The following is a 22,107-nucleotide window of genomic DNA, read 5'->3' as shown; positions in this document are numbered from 1 at the left end:
GAACACCATATGCCCTCTCTGCCCCTCAGCCTCCTCATCTGTAATATGAAAGGCTGGGCTTTCTCTAAGGCGCCTCTTAACCCTGACTCCTGTAACTAGCTCTTTTCAGCCAAGAGGGGAAAGGGAGCGAGCTCGCCCTCATTTCCCCCCTTTCTGCCTCTTCCCAGGCTCAGATTACAAATTGAGTATTCCCTTGCTTCACTAAGATTTTGTCTCCTTTCCCGCCTGTTCCAAATTGACTCTCCTCTCTTTTCCCTAAGAATGTGAAAGGAAAGAAGAAAGGAAAGAGGAAAAGGAAAAAGGAAAGGAAAGGAAAAACAGGTACCAATGTTCTGAACAAAGGGTGCATCACTAAATGAAGGCAAGTTCTTCCATTAATTCTGTGCTAACCAAAGACCTCTTTGAATCTCTCTTCCCCAAATTCCACCTTCAATCTTCTGCCCCAGCCATGCTATGAAGAAGGACGGACTATACAATACACCCACTTGGAGTATCCAGCGTCTGAGCAGTGCAGTTTCCAATTTGTGCCTGAAGCCTTGGTTGTTCAGGGAAGCCCCCTGGGGAGTCACCAGATCCTGGTCCAGCTGGGTACATCATAACACCGAAGGGCTAAGAGGAGGAAGAAGAGAGTCAGTAGTGTGGACTTCAGCGATTTACCTTTAGCTTCAGGGGCAGCAAGATTCGAAAAGCAGAGCTCATCCCTGTGCCTGAGATGAATCAGAGGCTCTAGCAATCTGAAGGCCAGGAAACCGCTTAGCAATCATCACACAAATGTTGGTAATAACTAAGTGGCCGCAAAGTCAGGCCCGCTCCTACTGTGTGACCTAAGTAAACTCTCCTTGTACTTTCCTTCCATTTTGTACCCAGAAGTCCAAGCTCCAAACGAGATCTTAAAATCAAGGACTATGAATATCATTTGTGAAGTAATGGTTCTCCACTTGACTTTTTAACAGATTTCTAGGCCCTCCTAGAGCTCACAGGTCTGGGACGAGGCCCTTGGACATTCATAAGAATTTGAGGTACAGTTTGGGAATGAGTGCTGAAGGCACCTCACCTGGGCCTCTCACTGCACATGAAGGGGCACAGCATGACACACCACCTGATGCCATGTTCTTTCAGAGGCTGTTCCTAGGACCAGTGAAGCAAGGCTTCCTTCTTTTTGTCTCATAACACATAGTCAGCCATGTTGGAAAGTGGAAGCATATTACGAGAATCTCAAGTTCTGCAGTTAGACCTCTTAGTTCAGATCCTGGCTCTGCCATTTCCTACCTATTGAACCTCTCAGTTACCTAACTCTTTAGGGGCCTCAGTTTCCTCAGCATGTGTGTCTCAATGTTGACTATTACATTTTTGTAACGAGCAAAATCCACTTCTGGCCACTGTGAATCTAGAGTCTTCTTCCACAATTCCTGGCTGAGATAAAGCTACTGTCCTCTACACTGCAATGTGGTATCACCCTGGGGAAGGCAGCCTCAAGTTTTCCCTGTCAAAGGAAAATTGTAAGTATCATGTGCACTGTTTCCAGCTTCATGTCAGAAATAATCCCAGATAAGGATGAGCCCTTCAGTTCATCCCAGCTGTGAGAACAGTGCTGGCAAACATGAGCACCGCCTTCCTCATCAGCATGGTTTCAGGATGCCGAACCCATCCAATGGGATGAGTGGGAGGTTTTGTAATACTTTGAGGGGTTTAAAATGGTTTTTAACAGGGAATTTCTTGTGTGCAGGAATATTTGAGGGCTCAAATAATGTTTATGATAGCAGGTATATATGAAAATTCAACAGGGTGACTGCCTTTAGCAACTTGTTGACTGAGGGCGAGAAGGCTGACTCAAGCAGTGAGAGCACCTAACTAGCAAGCATGAGACCCTGAGCTCAAACCCCACTGCCACCAAAAAAATACAACTTGTGTGGAGGGGGTGACATAATGCTTTCTTCAGGATTTCAGAGGCTTCTGACCAAAGCCTGGATCAATGCTGCCCAAAAGAAAATAACACAAACCACATACATAATTTAAAATTTTATAGAGAGATCGGGGTTGTACTTTGCTGTAGAGCATTTGCCTAGCATGTGTAAGGGCCTGAGTTTGATCCTCAGCACCACAAAAAAAAAAAAATTTAGAGTAAATTTATATAAATAAGTAAACAAAGCGAGTGAAATTAATTTTAATAATATTTAATTTAACCCCCAAGATACAAAAATTTAGCATTTTAATATGGAATCAATATTTTTATTTTATTTTTGCAGTACTGGGGTTTGAATCCAGGCTCTCACACTTGCTAGGCAGGCACTCTACCACTTGAGTCACTCTGCCAGCTCTTCTGTTGTGATGGGTATTTTTGAGATAGGATCTCACAAGCTATTTGCCTGGGCTGGCTTTTAAATCATAATCCTCCTGATAACCTGCCTCCTGAGTAGCTAGGATTATAGGTGTGAGCCACCAGCACCCAGCAGGAATCAACATTTTTAAATGAAATGTTGTACCTTCTTTTTTTTTTTAGGACTCAGTCTTTGATATCCAATGTGTGTTTTACTTATACATCACAACTCATTTGGACTAGCTATATTTCAAGTTCTGAATAGCTACAAGGAATTCGTGGCTTCTATTTTGAACCTACACAAGTCTAGAGAACTCAGACAGCCTCTCCAACAGGGAGGCTGAAAAATTACACATCTTCAATTCTTAAGATATCTAAGCCCTCCCTCCCCTACACCTAAAAACTTGGTTTCTCTGAGCTTGGTGTTTCCTTCAGGATCTTAGGATTTGTGGCTAGATATTCCCAGAATGTACCAAATTGGTCTGATTGATGCATTCTTTCACGTATTCCTTGGAGATTTATCAATGTTCACCCCAACCTCACTGATGTCTTTTCTTTGACTTGCTACCCTATAAAAACTATAAAACTATAAAACTTTCAGGAGAAAAATCTACACAAGCTTGGGTTAAGCAAAGAGTCTTTAATACGATACCAAAAACATGATCCCACATGAAAAGTGATAATGTTTAATAATTTTGACAAATTTTGACTTTATTAAAATTAACATTTTTACTCAGTGAAAGAGAATAAGACAATCCCCAGACTGAGAGAAAATATTTTCAAATCATATTTATGGCAAAGGACTTATAACCAGAATATATCAAAAATTCTCAAAAACTCCTCAATGAGAAAGTAAACAACCCAATTTGAAATAGGCAAAAGATCTGAGTGAACAACAAAGAAGATATATGAATGGCAAACAAGCATGTGAGGGCTGGCAGAGTGGCTCAAGTGGTAGAGTAACTGCCTAGCAAGTGTGTGTGAGTCTCTGAGTTCAAACCCTGCCCCAGAAAAAACAAGCATATGAAAGATGCTTGGCATCATTAGTGATGAAGGAAATGCAAATTAAAATATGAAATATACTATACATTCACTAGACTGGCAAAACAAAAACAGACACTGGCAATACTAAGTTTTGGCCAGAATGTGGAGCAACCAGTACTTGTGATTCTTGGTGGGAATTCAAAACAGGAAAGCACTTGACAATTTCTTGTAAGGTTAAATCTCCACTGTCATATGACCCAGCAATCCTACTGCTATGTGTTTACTCAAGAGAAATGGAAGCTATGTTTATGCAGAAACCTGTGAGTATTGTGACCCCTTTATTCTATTCTTTATTCACAAGGAAAAAACTATTGCTTCATGCCACAACATGGATAAGCCTTATATGTGTTTCAGTAAAAGTGAAAGAAGCCATCCCCAAAAAATACACATGGTGTGATTTCTTTTATATGTTCAAGAAAAGATGAAGCGAGGAGAGATGCTGGCAAGGCCGGGAGAGGGCGAGAGCAATACAAAGAAAGAGGTAAATAAGTTTCTCCTGGAGAAATTCCAAGATGGCAGCTAGAGGGAGGAAGCAGAAAGCGTGCTTCCTAAAGTAAAATCTTGGAGAGATGCTGGAGATACACCTTACAGGAAAAACCACCCAGAAGAGGCAAAACTTTGACCCCTCCACACCTCCGGCCTGCGCAGAGCATCTCCACTTCATGTTAAAGGGAGAAACCAGGAGGGCTCCCATGCCACCGCCAGATGCCAGCGCTCAGATGGCTTGGGAAGACACGGACCACAAGGTGAGCTAAGCGGTACGCAGTACTCCCACAGACAACCCTGGGCCAGATCAGCATAGCCCCCTGGACAGACCGACCCCCACCCAGGGAAAAAAGAGAAACTGAATATTAAGCAATAACAACAAAAAAGATGCATAGCAAAGAGGGTGGGGTGCCCTGAGCACCAAAGGGGGGGGAGGGGAAATCCCTCACAAGAAGCCAGCTGGAGAAGGCAGGAGAGGAAGGCACACATCCAGCAACCAGGAGTGGAAAAGCTTGTAAAAGCAGCGGTGGGAGGAAAACTGCACAGGAGAGGGGGGAAGACCCACTTCCCACATGAGCTGTAAATAAACACGCAGGCCTGAGAAAGCGGGTGCAGTGTCACCTTTCCCAGTGTGCTTGGAAAGGGGAAAGCTTGTAGCAGAGGCTCGTGCACAGGAGAACTCTGAGTAAACAAATCCTGCAGGGCCAGGTGAGTGCTAAGCTCACCCTAAAGATCTGCATAAATAACACCTCCAGCAACAGCTGGCTGATAGCAGCGGGCGGGTGAGCCACAGCCGCAGAACTGTCTCCAGACTTTTTTTTCTCTCTCCCTACCTTTGATGAGAAAACAACCGAACTACACCTGCTTGCTGAAAAACTTACTGAAACTGTATTGCATTTGAACTTGGGACACTTTGTGGGGTTTTTTTTTTTTTTTTTTTTGCTTTGTGCTTTTTTTTTTTTTTTTTTTTAAGTTTTTGTTCCCCTTTGATGAGACAACGATAGAACTACTCCTGAGACACCATCTCCAAGATTGGAGGCTGAGGGACAAACACCAAAATTATTACGACTGAATCTTTATTGTATTTGAACTTGGAGATTTTTTTTTTCTTTTTTTCATTCATTTATTTTTTTTATTCTTTATTTTCAATCCTCTTTCTGTCTCTCTAATGCCTGTTCAGCTTACTGTTGATTAGTACACTATCTCTCCCTGTTTATATCTTTGAAATTTTTTTGTTGTTTGTTTGGTTTGGTTTTTTCTACTTGTTCATTTGTTCTTCCCTTTTTCTTTAACTACTTTGCTTTCCATCTCCTCTTACCCTTCCATTCTAAATATCACCATAGTTATTATTACAAACTAGAAAATACTTATTTTTTGCACACAGTACAGGGACAATAACAACACCAAGGGCAATGACAGGAAGACAGAAAAAACAGGGAAACCAGTTTCCCCACAGCAAAAAATTAGTACAGGAAACAGAGGGGAATGAAGAAAACAGATACTCAGATCCAGACTCTAACAAAATGAAGATAAACTATGCCAAAGAGCCCAATGAAGCCCACAAGAACAATCTAAAAGAAGAAATACTACAGGTAATCAATGAGAATTTTATAGAAATGATACTGGATATGGTCAACCAAAATGTACAGGAGACACTCAAGAAATTCCAAGACAACAAAAATAGAGAATTTTTAAAAGCACAAGAAGAAATAAAAGAAACCATAGAAGCACTGTATAAACACCAAAATGAAACAAGAATATGATTAATAAAGAGGTAAATGAACTCAGGACAAAAATAGACAACAGTAAAGAGGAAGGGACTCAGGATATGGAAAACCTCAGAAAAAAGAACGAAACAGAATTGCAAGACAAAATGGAAGGCCAATCCAGCAGAATAGAACAAATAGAAGACAGATCTCAGAACTCGAAGATGAAATGGTAATTAAAGGAAAAACTGAAGAACTATTAGTTAAACAACTCAAAGACCTGTGAAAAGAAAATGCAAGAACTCACTGACTCCATCAAAAGACCAAACCTGAGAATCATGGGCATTGAAGAAGGAGAAGAGGTGCAAGCAAAGGGAATGTGTAATATATTCAACAAAATAATAACAGAAAATTTCCCAAATCTAGAGAAATCTATTCCCATACAAATGCAAGAGGCCTCCAAAACACCAAACAGACCAGATGAAAATAGAACTACCCCACGACATATCATCATTAAAACAACAAGTACAGAAAATAGGAAAAGAATATTGAAGGCTGTAAGAGAGAAAAAACAAGTAACATACAAAGGTAACCCATCAAAATCACAGCAGACTTCTCAACAGAAACATTAAAAGCAAGAAGAGCTTTTGGAGAGATCTTCAGGACACTGAATGAAAATAACTTCAACCCCAGGATACTGTACCCAGCAAAACTATCATTCAGAATAGATGGAGCAATAAAAGTCTTCCATGAAAAGCAGAAAACTAAAACAATATGTGACCACAAAGCCACCACTACAAAAGATTCTGCAAGGGATTCTGCACACAGAAAGTGAAACCCAACATAACCATGAAAGGGCAGGCAGCACCAAACTACAGGAAAAGAAAAAGCTAGAAAGTAGAGAGTAACCTCAGCTTAGGTACACACAATCAAACCTTCAAACAACTAAGACAACTAAATGACAGGAATCACCACATACCTATCAGTACTAACACTTAATGGACTTAATTCCCCCATCAAAAGGCACCGTTTGATGAAATGGATTAAAAAGAAAGATCCAACAATTTGTTGCTTACAGGAGACCCATCTCACTGACAGAAATAAGCATAGGCTTAGTATGAAAGGCTGGAAGAAGATTTACCAAGCCAGTGGCCCCCGAAAACAGGCAGGAGTAGCAATACTTATCTCTGACAAAATAGACTTCAAACCTACATTGATCAAACAAGATAAAGAAGGACATTCCATACTAATAAAAGGGGAAATAGACCAAAAGGAAATAACAATTATCAACCTATATGCACCCAATGTCAATGCACCCAATTTCATCAAACATACCCTGAAGGACCTAAAAGCATATATTAACTCCAACACAGTGGTTGTGGGAGACTTCAACACCACATTATCATCAATAGATAGGTCATCCAAACAAAAAAATCAATAAATAAATCCTAAATCTAAAATATACCATAGATCAAATGGACCCACTTGATGTCTACAGAACATTTCATCCAACTTCTACACAATATACATTCTTCTCAGCAGCCCATGGAACCTTCTCCAAAATAGATCATATCCTAGGGTACAAAGAAAGCTTCAGCAAATATAAGAAAATAGAAATCATACCATGCATTCTATCTGATCACAATGCAATAAAACTAGAACTCAACAACAAAAGTAAAGAGAAAAAACATGCAGACATCTGGAAACTGGATAACTCATTATTTAATGAACAATGGGTCATTGATGAAATAAAAGAGGAAATTAAAAAGTTCCTGGAAGTCAATGAAAATGAAAACACAACCTACCGGAACCTATGAGATACAGCAAAGGCAGTCGTGAGAGAAAAGTTTATAGCCATGAGTGTATATATTAAAAAGACTGAAAGATCCCAAATCAATGACATAATGATACATCTCAAACTCCTAGAAAAACAAGAACAAGCAAATCCCAAAACAAATAGGAGAGAAATAATAAAAATAAGTGCTGAAATTAACGAAATAGAAACTAAAAAAAACCATACAAAGAATCAATGAAACAAAAAGTTGGTTCTTTGAAAAAATAAACAAGATCCACAGACCCCTGGCAAACCTGACTAAAATGAGGAGAGAAAAAAACCCAAATTAATAGAATCAGGAATGCAAAAGAGGAGTTAACAACAAACACCATGGAAGTCCAGGAAATCATCAGAGACTACTTTGAGAACCTATATTCAAATAAATTTGAAAATCTTAAAGAAATGGACAGATTTCTAGATATATATGATCATCCAAAACTGAACCAAGAGGATATTAATCACCTGAATAGATCTATAACACAAAATGAAATTGAAGCAGCAATCAAGAGTCTCTCCAAAAAGAAAAGTCCAGGACCTGATGGATTCTCTGCTGAATTCTATCAGACCTTTAAAGAAGAACTAATACCAACCCTCCTTAAACTGTTCCACGAAATAGAAAGGGAAGGAAAACTGCCTAACACATTTTATGAAGCCAGTATTACACATCCCCAAACCAGGCAAAGACACCTCCAAAAAGGAGAACTATAGGCCAATCTCCTTAATGAACATTGATGCAAAAATCCTCAATAAAATAATGGCAAACCGAATTCAACAACACATCAAAAAGATCATTCACCACAACCAAGTAGGCTTCATCCCAGGAATGCAGGGTGGTTCAACATATGAAAATCAATAAACGTAATAAACCACATTAACAGAAGCAAAGACAAAAACCACTTGATCATCTCAATAGATGCAGAAAAAGCCTTTGATAAGATCCAACACCATTTCATGATAAAAGCTCTAAGAAAACTAGGAATTAGAAGGAAAGTACCTCAACATTATAAAAGCTATATATGACAAACCTACAGCCAGCATTATACTTCACGGAGAAAAACTGAAACCATTCCCTCTAAAATCAGGAACTAGACAAGGATGCCCACTATCTCCACTCCTATTCAACATAGTACTGGAATTCCTAGCCAGAGCAATTAATCAAGAAGAAGGAATAAAAGGAATACAAATAGGTAAAGAAACTGTCAAAATATCCCTATTTGCAGATGACATGATCCTATACCTTAAAGACCCAAAAAACTACTCAATTCTCCTAGATACCATCAATAGCTATAGCAAGGTAGCAGGATATAAAATCAACATAGAAAAATCATTAGCATTTCTATACACTAATAATGAACAAACTAAGAAACAATATATGAAAACAATTCCATTTACAATAGCCTCAAAAAAAATCAAATACCTAGGTGCAAACCTAACAAAGGATGTGAACGACCTCTACAAGGAAAACTATAAACTTCTGAAGAAAGAGATTGAGGAAGACTATAGAAAGTGGAGAGATCTCCCATGCTCATGGATTGGTAAATCAACATAGTAAAAATGTCTATACTCCCAAAAGTAATCTATATGTTTAATGCAATCCCCATCAAAATTCCAATGACATTCATTAAAGACATCGAAAAATCTACCATTAAATTTATATGGAAACACAAGAGGCCATGAATAGTCAAGGCTATTTGACTGAGTATTCAGTCAAAAGGACAATGCTGGAGGTATCACGATACCTGACTTCAAACTATATTACAAAGCAATAACAATAGAAACAGCATGGTACTGGCACAAAAACACAGGAAGACCAGTGGAACAGAATAGAGGATCCAGATATGAAGCCACACAACTATAACCAACTTGTCTTTGACAAAGGCGCTAAAAATATATGATGGAGAAATAGCAGCCTCTTCAACAAAAACTGCTGGGAAAACTGGTTAGCAGTCTGCAAAAAACTGAAACTAGATCCATGTATATCACCCTATACCAATATTAACTGAAAATGGATCAAAGATCTTAATATAAGACCCCAAACTCTAAAGTTCATACAGGAAAGCGTAGGATATACTCTGGAGTTAGTAGGTATAGGTAAGAACTTTCTCAATGGAACCCCAGCAGCACAGCAACTAAGAGAGAGCATAGATAAATGGGACTTCATAAAACTAAAAAGCTTCTGCTCAACAAAAGAAATGGTCTCTAAACTGAAGAGAACACCCACAGAGTGGGAGAAAATATCATCAGACAAAGGACTGATAAGCAGAATATATAGGAAACATAAAAAACTAAATTCTCCTAAAATTTATGAACCAATAAAGAAATGGGCAAGTGAACTAAACAGAACTTTCTCAAAAGAAGAAATTCAAATGGCCAAAAAACACATGAAAAAATGCTCACCATCTCTAGCAATAAAGGAAATGCAAATTAAAACCACACTAAGATTCCACCTCACCCCTGTTAGAATAGCCATCATTAGCAACACCACCAACAACAGGTGTTGGCAAGGATGCGGGGAAAAAGAACCCTCATACACTGTTGGTGGGAATGTAAACTAGTACAACCACTCTGGAAAAAAATTTGGAGGCTACTTAAAAAGCTAAACATTGATCTACCATATGATCCAGCAATACCACTCTTGGGGATATACCCAAAAGACTGTGACACAAGTTGCTCCAGAGGCACCTGCACATCCATGTTTATTGTGGCACTATTCACAATAGCCAAGTTATGGAAACAGCCAAGATGCCCCACTACTGACGAATGGATCAAGAAAATGTGGTATCTATACACAATGGAATTTTATGCAGCCATGAAGAAGAACGAAATGTTATCATTCACTGGTAAATGGATGGAATTGGAGAACATCATTCTGAGTGAGGTTAGCCTGGCCCAAAAGACCTAAAATCGTATGTTCTCCCTCATATGTGGACATTAGATCAAGGGCAAACACAACAATGGGATTGGACTTTGAGCACATGATAAAAGCGAGAGCACACAAGGGAGGGGTGAGGATAGGTAAGACACCTAAAAAACTAGATAGCATTTGTTGCCCTCAACGCAGAGAAACTAAAGCAGATACCTTAAAAGCAACTGAGGCCAATAGGAAAAGGGGACCAGGAACTAGAGAAAAGGTTAGATCAAAAAGAATTAACCTAGAAGGTAACACCCACGCACAGGAAATCAATGTGAGTCAACTCCCTGTATAGCTATCCTTATCTCAACCAGCAAAAACCCTTGTTCCTTCCTATTATTGCTTATACTCTCTCTACAACAAAATTAGAGATAAGGGCAAAATAGTTGCCGCCGGGGGCAACTATCGAGGGGGTGGGGGGAGAGGGAGGGGGTGGAATGGGTGGTAAGGGAGGGGGTGGGGGCACGGGGGAGAAATGACCCAAGCCTTGTATGCACATAGGAATAAAAATAAATAAATAAATAGAAAAGATAAAGCTTGGGTTGGCGGTTCATGCCTGGGATCCCAGCATTTGGGAGGCTGAGGCAGCAGAATCCCAGTCCAAGGCCAGCCTGGGCTTACATAGAAAAGAAGAAACTATAGGGATAGGAAATAGAACAGTGTTGCCAGGGGCTAGGGCCGGAGGAGGGCTACTGATGATGACAGAGCTTTAGGCTGGTAGGACACTTGAATAGAACTGCAATGGGTACATGACTTACATATTTGCTAAAACCTGTAGAACTGCATACCTCAGAGTGAACATTACTGATTGTAAATTAAAATGAGACCAACCAGGATTGAGTGAAGCCTCTGACGAAGGAATCTGTCTTATAAATGAATCAAATAAGACACAGGGAATGAAAATGAAGAAAGAGCTGACCTAAATAACTTTGGGAGAAGAGGCATTTTGTTTGGATTCTATAAGGCTCAACAACACATACATGTGCACACACTGATGAACACTGCACTCTGGTAAATTTGTTTCCAACATACGTGTACATATATATATTATAGACATAATATATTCTGTATATATGTGTATATATTCTAGAGATGAATAAATATATTTTAGCAAATGAGAGTGAGGTTTCTTGCCCTGAGAAAGAAAAGAGGAAGGCATGAAGGAATCCTGCAGTGCTGGGTTGTATATGTGTATCAGTGCAGGTTTTGTTTAATATGCATATACAGACAGATGGCTACAGAAGTAGAGATGCATGTTTTGGATGGGTTTTTACCTACATACATGCATTAGGAAACTCTAGTCACCAAGGGAGACAAGAAAGGACAACCCAATGGTGACAAGCACACCAGCTCCCAGATCGAGATTCAAAGGTCCCAGGAACCAAGCTGAAGGAGCTCCTGGTGACCAAAGTTGGAATTTGAATAGCAAAATAAATGAGGGCATCCTAGTCCTACTTACATAAACACTTGAGCAAAAAATAAGGGTCAGAGACAGCCCTCTCCTGCGGAAGAATTCTAATTAATAAATGCACAAGGTCTGTGAATCTAGAAATCACCTTAGAATACCACAGTAATTATTGAGTCATGATCCACTGATGGATGCTAAAATTAGTGGGTAAGAAGTTTAGGTAGAAATAGGTATTTACAGACCCTTAAAGTGTTTCCCCCAAATTATGTAATAATTGCAAAGGGAAAAACAGTAACTTTACAGTAGAAAAATCTAGCAGACACCATGTTGACCAAGGGATCAATATATCACACCTGGACATCATATGCTCTGATATGCACTGAGAAGGGCTCATCTACTCTGGAGACCTGTCCCAGTAATCCTAACGAAAGCCAGACAACCCGAAATTGAGAATCATCCTACAAAATGAGACCACTACTTTTTTTTTTTCCTGGTGGTGGTACTGGGGTTTGAACTCAGGGTCTCACATCTGCTAAGGCAGGCACTCTATCACTTGAGCCACTCCACCAGCTTTTTTTTTGTGCTGTGTATTTTTGAGATAGGATCTTCCAAATTATATGCTCAGGCTGACCTTGAACCTTGATCCTCCTGATCTCTGTCTCCTGAGTAGCTTGGACTACAGGAGTGAGCCACCAGTACCAGCTCAGACCAGTACTTTTTAAAAGTGTGAAGGTCATTACAGACAGAAAAACTAAGGAAATGCCTCAGATTGGAAGAGGCTAACAGAGCCACAATAAATAGCACAATATGGATCCTGGAGTAAAAAGGGGAGCTTAATGGTAAAATACAAGTACAGTCTATAGTTCCTTTTATGGCATAATGTTAATTTCTTTGTTTTGATTATTTTTCTATAGTTATACGAGATGTTCACATGAAAGGAAACCTTATGAAGAGTATGTGGGAACTTCCTAGTTATTTATAACTCTCTTGCAACCTAAAGTTATTTCAAAATAGAGAGGTTAACTTTAAAAGAGCTATGCTTCAGAGCCAGGGCTGTAGCTCAGTGGTAAAGAGCTTGTCTCACACACGAGGCCCTACAGTTACTCCCCCATGACCCTTTCCCATTTTCAGTGCTGCCCTTAACCCAAGCCAACAGTGCTTCTGGTCACTGAAGTACCATCCTCTGAAGTCTCTAACTCACCCTTCAATACCTGTGGAGTTCCTAAACCAGGACCCCATACTCCAGGGCTCCTCGTCCCCCTCAATGTTCTGTCTTCTCCTCTACACTGGTGTGGGGCCAATCAAAGGGAGAGGATCCCTGGGACTTGGTCTTCCTGATCATCCCAGGAGCTGAGTACAACCCTAGCCACCTTGGTATTACTTTCAAGGAGCCACACTAAGATTGGGAACCACAGTGGTGCTGCCATGCTAATTTGGGATGATCCAAGTCATTTCTATGAACAGGAGCTCTGCCAAAAAATATTTGCCCAGGATAGTCACCTTATGGGTGACCCTGTGAATTTCTGTCTTGTATCACACGTGCCTTGATAGATTCCTATCTTAATTGTGTCTGCATCCCTGTCCCACAATGGTGCCAATTTAAGTGCCTTGTAATGTTCAATAAGCATTTCTCAGCATGAATGCCTGAAGGAGTAATACCTCGGGTGTACATTTTTTTTTGGAGGGGGGAGTATTGGGAATTGAACTCAGGACATCACACTTGCTAGGCAAGCACTATACCACGTGAGCCGCACACCCCTGAATCCTTTTTGCTTTTAGTTTTTAGTTTAGTTTTTTTTTAAATAGGGTCTCCTGCTTTTGCCCAGCTGGCCTACGACCAAGATCTTCCTACTTCCGCCTTCTGAATAGCTGGGATTACAGGCATGCACCACCACACCTGGCTACATAGTTCTTTTGAAATGATTCTATGTTTTTTCTACACACATTTCTAGCTCTCCATCATTCTTCTGAGTGACAAAAAGGAATTTCCAAGCCCTCTAGTCACTGACCTGACCGTTGATGCACTGAAAGCTTATCAAGAAGGAACAGACACGCCTCCAGATTCTCTTGACAGCAAACTGAATTTCAACTCCACGGCATGTGAAAACAACAGGGCATGAAAATGATGGTCGAGTGGTTTCAAGTTAGGCAGCCCGGTAGTTTGGATTGAACAATGCTTTGGCTACAATAAACCATAGTGATAGAACGTATGTTTGTCGTACTTTGCTTTGGATCTATTGCTCCGAGGTTGAGGATGCTCTCCCAAGGAAAGAGAAAAGGAAGAAGAGCTGGGTGGAAGAGAACCAGCTTCACCCATCACTGAAATACTTCGTACCTGAAGCACAGCCACCTTGAGAGAAGAACATGGTGGCAGCTCTTCACAGTCACCTGATTAAGGGCCTTGGGTCTGGTCCTGACTCAGAGGGAAATACACTGCTACTGAGAGGCCCCCCCACAGAACCTGAGCACTCACAGCCAAGCCTGGGCTTGGCCCCAGAGGACATATGAGAAAAGATCAGCGCCACGGAGAGGGTGGGAGGCCTGCGGTTGCCAGGTCTACCCACATGGATCACAATGACTGCATGAGGTCATGGAATGTTGAAGATGAAATGAAAGGGGCTCCTAAGTCACAAAGTCGCAGGTGGATGGGCATCCTTTTGACAGGACTCCTGGGAATAGAGCTGTACCACTCTCCCTGATGAGCTGGGGCGGTAACTACCTCTCCCAGACAGAGTTTGGGTCAAACCCATGCATGTCCAGTTCCTACCAAAACCCATTTTCTCCCAGGTTTGCTGGAATGGAAGGATAGCTGCAGGCTCCTCTGGGTCCCGCCTACACCAGGGCTGCATACACAGTTTGAGACACAGTTGAATGGACAGGAGTGCTGCTTAGGGAAGCAGCCACAAGGTGACAAGAAACTGGCACCAGTCCTCCTGTGAGTCCTGACAGCATGGAGGATGACGAGCCTCTTGAGTCCACGACAAAAGGTGAAAAGGCATCCCACACAGGTCCTCCCAGTGTGTGGGACATAGCACCCAGTGATCACGTGAACCCCAAAGCTCCTTGTCTGCCTGGTTTCCTCGAGAACTGGGATAATGTGTTACAGTAACGTGGGTTCAAACAGTGAGACAATTGGATGCTGCGCTGGAACCGGCCCATACTGACATTTTGTGGACCGGTTGATGTCACATTGGTCATTAGAAATCAGTCATGTTGGGAGTATTTACACCGTGTGAATTGGCTGACACTATAAATCGTGGTGTATATGTGTGTGTGTGTTCCTGGAGAGCCAGTTGTTAAATATTTAGTGGCATCTCACTGGTTGAGAATGGAATTCTAAAATTGTTTGACTGATTAGGAAATTGAGACTCAGAAATCCTTCAGTTTTCTCAAGGTACTCAGCAAGAGTTTGGCATTTCAGCTGTTCTGTGTCTTCTGATCGGCAGGCCACTACCATTCATGCCCCATGTGACACAGATCTTGTCTCACAGGTTGAGAAATAAATGTGGGAACCCAGATCAATTAGTAAGGACTAAGAAAGACACAGGCCTGCATGGAACTATTAGGAGCCTGTCCATCCTATAATCTGAGTGGTCAAAATGTGTACTCCTGCCACAGATGCTCAGCCTACCCAAAAGTAGGCCGGGCATATGCTCATAGACCACTGGGAAGGACAGCATGGCTTCCCAAAACTGAGTATGCTGATGTTGGAGATTCAGCCCAGATTTATGTGTGGCCTGCAGGAAGCTGCTGGTCCCAGATCATTGGTCCCAAACCACTACCAAGTGTAGGGACCAGTGTGAGGGAAGCTCTGCTCCTTCTACCTGCATCTCCTCAAACCAAGACACGTGTGTAATCATAGCAATGTCAACCCAGGAAAGCCATTCACGCCTCTTCTGCCTGGTCATAGAAATGACATTAGGTTGGAAGGAGGAGAAGCTAGGTCAAATTCTTAGATGTCAAGTTGTTTCTCTTGCTCCCTGAAACTGTTCCTAGTGCGTTTTTACTTTGCATTTGACCCCAGTTGCCACCTGCCCAACCCTTTCTCCTTCCCAGCATCATTTGTGTCTGATAATGAGGAAGCATAGGCCTTGGGTTGCATCCTTTCACCTGAAAGTAACAACAGACACTAAAAACTCCCCAAAGAAATAAAAAGGGAGACTATGAGCATGGAGCCTACCAAGACACCCCAACAGTGAATGGGGAAGGACAAACACAAGAGGGAGTTTGTCCCTTTGTCCCACCAACTATTAGGCCACCAGGTAGCACTGTGTTGACTCGGAGGGCTTATAGAATGGAGTCACCCTGGCAGTGCTGCTACAGAGGGGCTGCAGGGACAAAAGCTGCAGCCCGGATCTGGGAAACAGAGAGGAGCAAAGACCAAGGGAAGTCAGTGGCAAGTGCCCCCTTGCCCCCGACAGACCAGCAGGTTTCATTCCCAGAACCCAAGGAGATGGGTTTTTCTTCCAGATGAGACAGACACCGATTTGGCACCTCAGAGCAGCGATGACATGTTCTACTGTGAGGCCGAAGCACCCTCAACTGATGAGAAAGAGAAACCGTCCCAGGAGGATTCAGAAACGGACCTGGAGATTGAAGGTGAGCACGAGCATTTGGGGGTGAGGGGGTTAGCTGGCTCCCACGGAAGCTGGAGAAAGCTGGTTCCACCTAACCAGCCACCCTTCAGGGGGAATGCAGCAGAGGCTGTGCTCCAGTTCTGTATCATGTCCTCTTCCCAGCTGGCTGGAGACGACAACCACCACTGTGCCATGCCTGCCTCCTGAACAGCATCCAGGTTGCAGGCCAAGTCAACACACAAACAGAGCTTCTCAGCTTTAAATGTTTCCCTATGTGGCATCTCAGATGATCTTTCCTTAGTCCCACTAGGTAGGCATTAAAATCCACCTTTTCTAGAAGGCCACCTTTTCTAGGGCTGGCCAAGCCCTCAATGGCTATGCTGCATTTGACACACCCTAATGATTTGCCTTCAGTATTCACTATTTCAGAGCCCTGGAGTGTCTGTGTCGCCCATCTTGCAGTCTGGTGACTTTCTGATCACCTTGGAGTTTTTGTTTGCCCTCCCGGAGAGCCCCCAAGTTTTCCCTCAACAAATCTAAGCAGCAGAGCTGGCTGAGCTGAAGCAGAGGCTCTATTCTTGCAAACACCTCCTCCTTCTTTTTCCTTCCAGTTGCCCCAAGGAGGGAAGAACCAAAAAAGAACATTTGTGAAGCAAGGGGAGAATGACACTGGTCACATCTCATGGGGCCACGCTGAAGCTAGTCCAAGTCATCCTTCCCCATCTGTGTTCTCACACCTGGATGGCAGGCAGTGATTCACAAGGCAACAGAAATGGATGAGGAATCTGCACTGCCATTAAAACTAAACTGACTTGTGCTCAAGCCCCAGTACCACAAAAAAAAAAAAAAAAAAGAATTCCCACCATATTAAACTGTGCCGTTTATCTACATGGTTCACAAAACCTCCCCATCATAGTCAACATACAACTTCCACTCCTACACAGCCCTCCTCCCAACTTCCCTCCCCCCAAGACATCTGTTGCTCCCTTTGACTTCTTATCACTACTACTGCTGTCAACACCTGATTTTACCTGGTTAGAGGAGGTGACAAAGAGCTGGATGTTTTGCCCAAGGCTCCTGCTTGGATCTCATTCCCTCTTGTCCCTTGGTCCTCCCCAGCAAGAGATAACATTGTTGCATCTAAAACATAGCTTCCTCTAAAATATAACCACAGTGAGTATAGCTACAAAGTGTCAGCAGCAAGGGTCAGAGCAGAATTAGTCCCAAGGACAAAATTACCTTCCCTTCTCTGGCCAACAGGAACTGCTAATGGCTAAATTTATTATCCAAAACTCTCCAGGCTCCTGGTATGTCTGTTGCTGGAGCTAAGCTGCTGGAAATGGGGCAAGAAGGGCTTTCTGGTGAGAGGAGCAAGCTAGTTGGGGGTCCAGAAGGAAGGAGATAGAAGCAGGGTTTACTTGGGCTATTTCCTGTACAACAGCAGTTCTCACCCAAAGCTGGCTGTGCATCCAAGGGGACATGTGGCAAGCTAGGGGGTGGTGAATTTTACTGGCTTGCGGTGGGCACAGGCAGGGGAACCCTACTAAATATCGTACAAGGCACAGGACAGCCCTCAGAACAGAGAAGGATCCAACTCAAACTGTCAATACAGCAGAGACTGAGAAGTCCTGCACAACCATTCTAAAGAGAGGGCCAGCTTGTAGGTGTTTCTGCAAAGTCAGCTTCCCTGTGGGGTTGTCCTGTCCCCAACAAAGTTCCATTGTCTTTCCTAGAAATGCTTGGGTGAGTTGGCCAAAGGCCCTGGACTCTGAAGGAAAAACAGATCTGAACGAAACATAGATGCCAGCTGGCCACAGTAGGCCCTGCTACTGAGTAGACTTGCCTAGTAAGGACCCAGTTACAGGGTCCCCAGAATCGAAGGAAGGTCAATGCTTCCTTGACCATGGGCAGGCTTGCCCAAAGAATAAAGGGCCCAAGGGTTGGGATGGGGAGATGGAGTCCCCTCTTCTGTTAGTTGGTTTTAACACTGTTCAGATATGTAATGGGGCTACATCTGTCCTGGGGAAGCAGGGATGGTGTGTGGGAAAGTCAGTGCAAGTTTGCTTGCTTCTAACCTGTCTTGTGACAGTTTGGCATCTTGAGTTGCCCCTCTGTCTGACTTGGACCTTTTTTCTTTTTTTTTTTTTAGTTGGTACATCTCTAACTCTTTGTCAAAGTTTTATTCATAGCTCATATTTTAATGGTGGTAGAGAAACTAAAACACTCCCTCAACCATCAAAAGTCACCAGTTCTGTGCCTACTGTTTCCACCTTTCAGGGCTGTTCCAAGGTGGCCAGGGGGGCTGGGCCTATATAGATATAAATATAGATATAGATATCCCCAGTGAGCAGTCATTCATTGGATGTTAGCCCAGTGGTCGGGTGAGGGTACACTGATCCTCTCTCCTAGGAAGGCCTGGGTCCTAAAACCCCAGAGCCTCCTTTCTCACCAAAAGGGAGATGTCCATTTTGGGCTGACTTTGGAATTGGAGTTGGCTTCTAGACACATACCCATGGGGACAGATCTCTGGTAGTGGGGAGCCCAGTCTCAAAAAGGAGGCCATGGCTCAAGAGATAGAGCATCTGCCTAGCAAGCACAAGGCCCTGAGTTCAAACTTCAGTACAGCAAAAGAAAAAAAATAAAAAAGAACGTCACCTGGGTGGGGGGGCTAGAGGGAAGATAATGCAAAGGTGGAAGAAGGAAGAATAACCCTGCTTTACGTTCTTTCTCTGCAGATACAGAGAAGTTCTTCACCACTGGCCAAAGGGAGCTGTACCTGGAGGCCTGCAAAGTGGTGGGCGTAGTGCCTGCCTCCTACTTCATCCGGAACATGGAGGAGTCCTGCATGAACCTCAACCACCATGGGCTGGGCCCCAAGGGCACCAAGGCCATCGCTATAGCCCTGGTGGTAAGCATGCTGGGGTGGGGACATGGAACCTGGTGGAGGTAGATGGTCATCAAGATAGCAGGCCCTTCAGAGGGCTCCTCCTTTGGAGCCAAAAGAGCAACTTTTATGCCCACTTCCCTGAGCCTTGCTTAACTGCTGGAGCCCTATACCTTGAAGTCTGTGTTCTTTCCTTTTCAGGAAATGGCACCCACACTTGGGCCCCAGAAAAATGGCTGGGCTGGTATTGGGCTCGAGCAAACTCAAGAGCACAATACAAAATGCAGACCCAGGTCTCCATTCCAAACCTCACCTTTCCTATAGAAAACCTCCACTCAATAGCTACCTTTTGCAATGTTGTAATTTTGAAAGAATACACTGTAGAGCCAATCATGTTTTTCCACAGGAACAATGTTATCTCTTTGCTTGGCATGACCAAACAAGGACTTGACCTTGAATTTGTCATAGATTTATATATTATAATTGATTGCATACAACACTGGCTCTCATTACAAAGAATCTGACAATTGTATGTGAGTGCAACACTGTCTATTCTCTTAGGAAGGCAAAGAGAGAATTCAATTTGGAAGAAAGCTCAGTTAGGTGAAGAGGTAGATGTTCTTTTGAGGTGATTTTTAAAAATTAATACTTAAATTGTCTGTAGATAGAACAGGAAAACAAAAAGGACTGAGAAAGAATTCTTAAAGCATATTGCTTATAAAGGACCAGAAAGAAGGAAAAGAAAAAAAAAAAAACAAGCCAGTGAGCTCAATAGGAAACAAGTGATGGAAAGGTAGGAGAAGCTAGTTAGTGACAGGAAAGATGAGTGCCAGGAAGAAGGGGTCAGCTGGGCTCAGTGATGATGTCTAAGAAGACCATGAGTGAGGAGGGTAACTCTGTGCTTTGATGTCTATCCAGTTACGAAACACAAGGCAATTCCCAAAAACTTTGCAATACCCATCCTTATTTATTGCCGGAACGTAATCAATGTCAGAACATAACCAATGTCAGAACGTAATCAATGTCAGAATGTAAACTCCACAAGACTTACGATGGGCACTGTTCATTTGAAATGCCAAGTCTCTAGCTGGCACTGGACATCTTTCTGGAATGCATGGTTTATTTTGCCCCATGCCCTGCCCCCACATGCTTACTCGCTTTTGAAAAAATAACAGCATTTGTATTTAGCATGTGCCCATTAAGAAGTTACAGGAAATGTGACGTTGTACTGTTTTTTGAGAGAAAAGAGCAGAAAGGAAACAAAGCCATCTAGGAGCTTATTGAGGGCTGAAAGGGTGATTGATGAAGTGTTAGGAATACACCATTACCTCATGGGCTTCGTGGGAACAGTGAAATCCTCTCAAGACTTTGGACACTGTCTTAGTGACAGCAGTTTCTGTTTGGGGAGGGAAGTTAATTCTCTGATTCTCTGTATCATTCACTTGACAATTCATCATTGTGACATTCGGTGTACTGAACTTCTGTTTGCTGTTGTACTGTTTAGCTTTTCACAGATTTGTGTCTTGCTGGCTTATTGCAAAGGACCCCGATAGTGGGAATCATAGTTCAACCTCGGGTGCTTTCCTCACTGTGCCCTTGCACTTGGGGTGAGGGGGACTTGAGAGTAGGGATGTTCTCTATGTCCTCTTTGTTTCCCTAGCAGTCAGCACAGAGTGACAAGTAGATGCTGGCCCATGTGTAATGAATGGAGATGGTTTGATGTGTGGACCTCCTGCTTCCCCCTACGAAGGGCTGTCCCCAGCATGAATCTGGAAGTGGTGATAACCTAGGTGTCTAGATGCTGATAAGCAACACCCAGACTGGGAGGCACTGGGCCATCTCTCTTGCTTTTGAGCAAAACTGAGTTTGCCCACTCCAGAGAGCTGAGACCAGAAGTCATTCCACCCTGCCCCTGGGTGACCCATCCCACGTTTGAATCACTCCAACTATCACCTTTTCTTTTTTCTTGGAGGGAGAAACAGGCTCCTTACCACCTAATGCTTCTCTCACTGCTTGGTGGGCTTTGAGAATGCTTGAATCCAAACCTGTGTCTGTTCTCTGTACCTGCTTGTACTGGGAGCAAGGTGGAGAAGGGAAGAATAAAAGTTCTGGTTAGAGCTAACCCCAGTCCTTCATTATGCAATGCTAGTTGTTGCCTCTTGTCTTGCTCCCAGAGGGAACGCAGACTAGCTTAAATTTAGATATTTCTTTAATCTCTAAGTCCAACTCCTTCCAAGCAGCCTTATTAAAAGAATATCAGTAAAACAAGGTCAAACTGAAGGAAAAACACCCGGGAAAGCCAACACTTCAGAGGACCTCCTTGCAAGCATCTTCATGTTTAAGTTCACTTGTTAAAACTTATCTCACAGTAGGTAACAGGCCTCTCTCATGGGGTTCCTCTGTAAAAATCTCTTTGGCTAATACTTGTGCCTCTTACTTTTTACTTTTTAATGACCCCTTTCTAAATTCTCCCGGAAATGCATACTGTTTTAGCAAAATTCAGTGGGACAGTTCATCCTCTATGCTATTCTCCACTCTTTCAGAATTCCTAGTCTGCACTTTTGTACCCTCTGTATTAGTCCATTTTTACATGGCTGTAAGAAAACACCCGAAGCTGGATAACTTTATAATGAAAAGAGGTTTATTTAGCTCACTAGATTCAAGGGCTTGGCACAGGCATTAGCTTGGCTCTGGAAAAGGCCTCGTGGATGGCATCAAAATGACGGGACTATGAGTGAGAATGATCACATGACAAGACAGGAAGCCAGAAAAAGACATTCGGAAAGGCAGTAATGACCTTTCACTAGGCCCCACCTCTTAAAGGTCCCACATCACCCCACTGGGGACCAAGCCTTCAACACATGAACCCTTGACAGACAAACCACTTCCAAACCATAGCATCCTCTCATGTGGCTGGGATGTTCAACAAAGAAGTCAAGT

General features: G+C 42.6%; 1 protein-coding gene across 1 annotated transcript in view; it reads left to right on the top strand.

The window, feature by feature from the left end:
• Nucleotides 1–276: 276 nt before the first annotated feature.
• The window catches only part of Lrrc74a (leucine rich repeat containing 74A), a 41,652-nt gene continuing 19,821 nt past the window's right edge, over nucleotides 277–22,107 (top strand). Inside the window, exons 1-3 of the mRNA XM_074067484.1 lie at nucleotides 277–1,499; nucleotides 16,177–16,305; nucleotides 19,019–19,191. Coding sequence (XP_073923585.1) covers nucleotides 1,445–1,499; nucleotides 16,177–16,305; nucleotides 19,019–19,191 — 357 coding nt within the window. The 5' untranslated portion in view covers nucleotides 277–1,444. The remainder of the gene's footprint in view (nucleotides 1,500–16,176; nucleotides 16,306–19,018; nucleotides 19,192–22,107) is intronic.

Source organism: Castor canadensis, chromosome 3 (assembly GCF_047511655.1).
Source record: "Castor canadensis chromosome 3, mCasCan1.hap1v2, whole genome shotgun sequence".
Lineage (NCBI taxonomy): Eukaryota > Metazoa > Chordata > Mammalia > Rodentia > Castoridae > Castor > Castor canadensis.
This window is presented reverse-complemented; position numbering and strand designations above follow the sequence as displayed.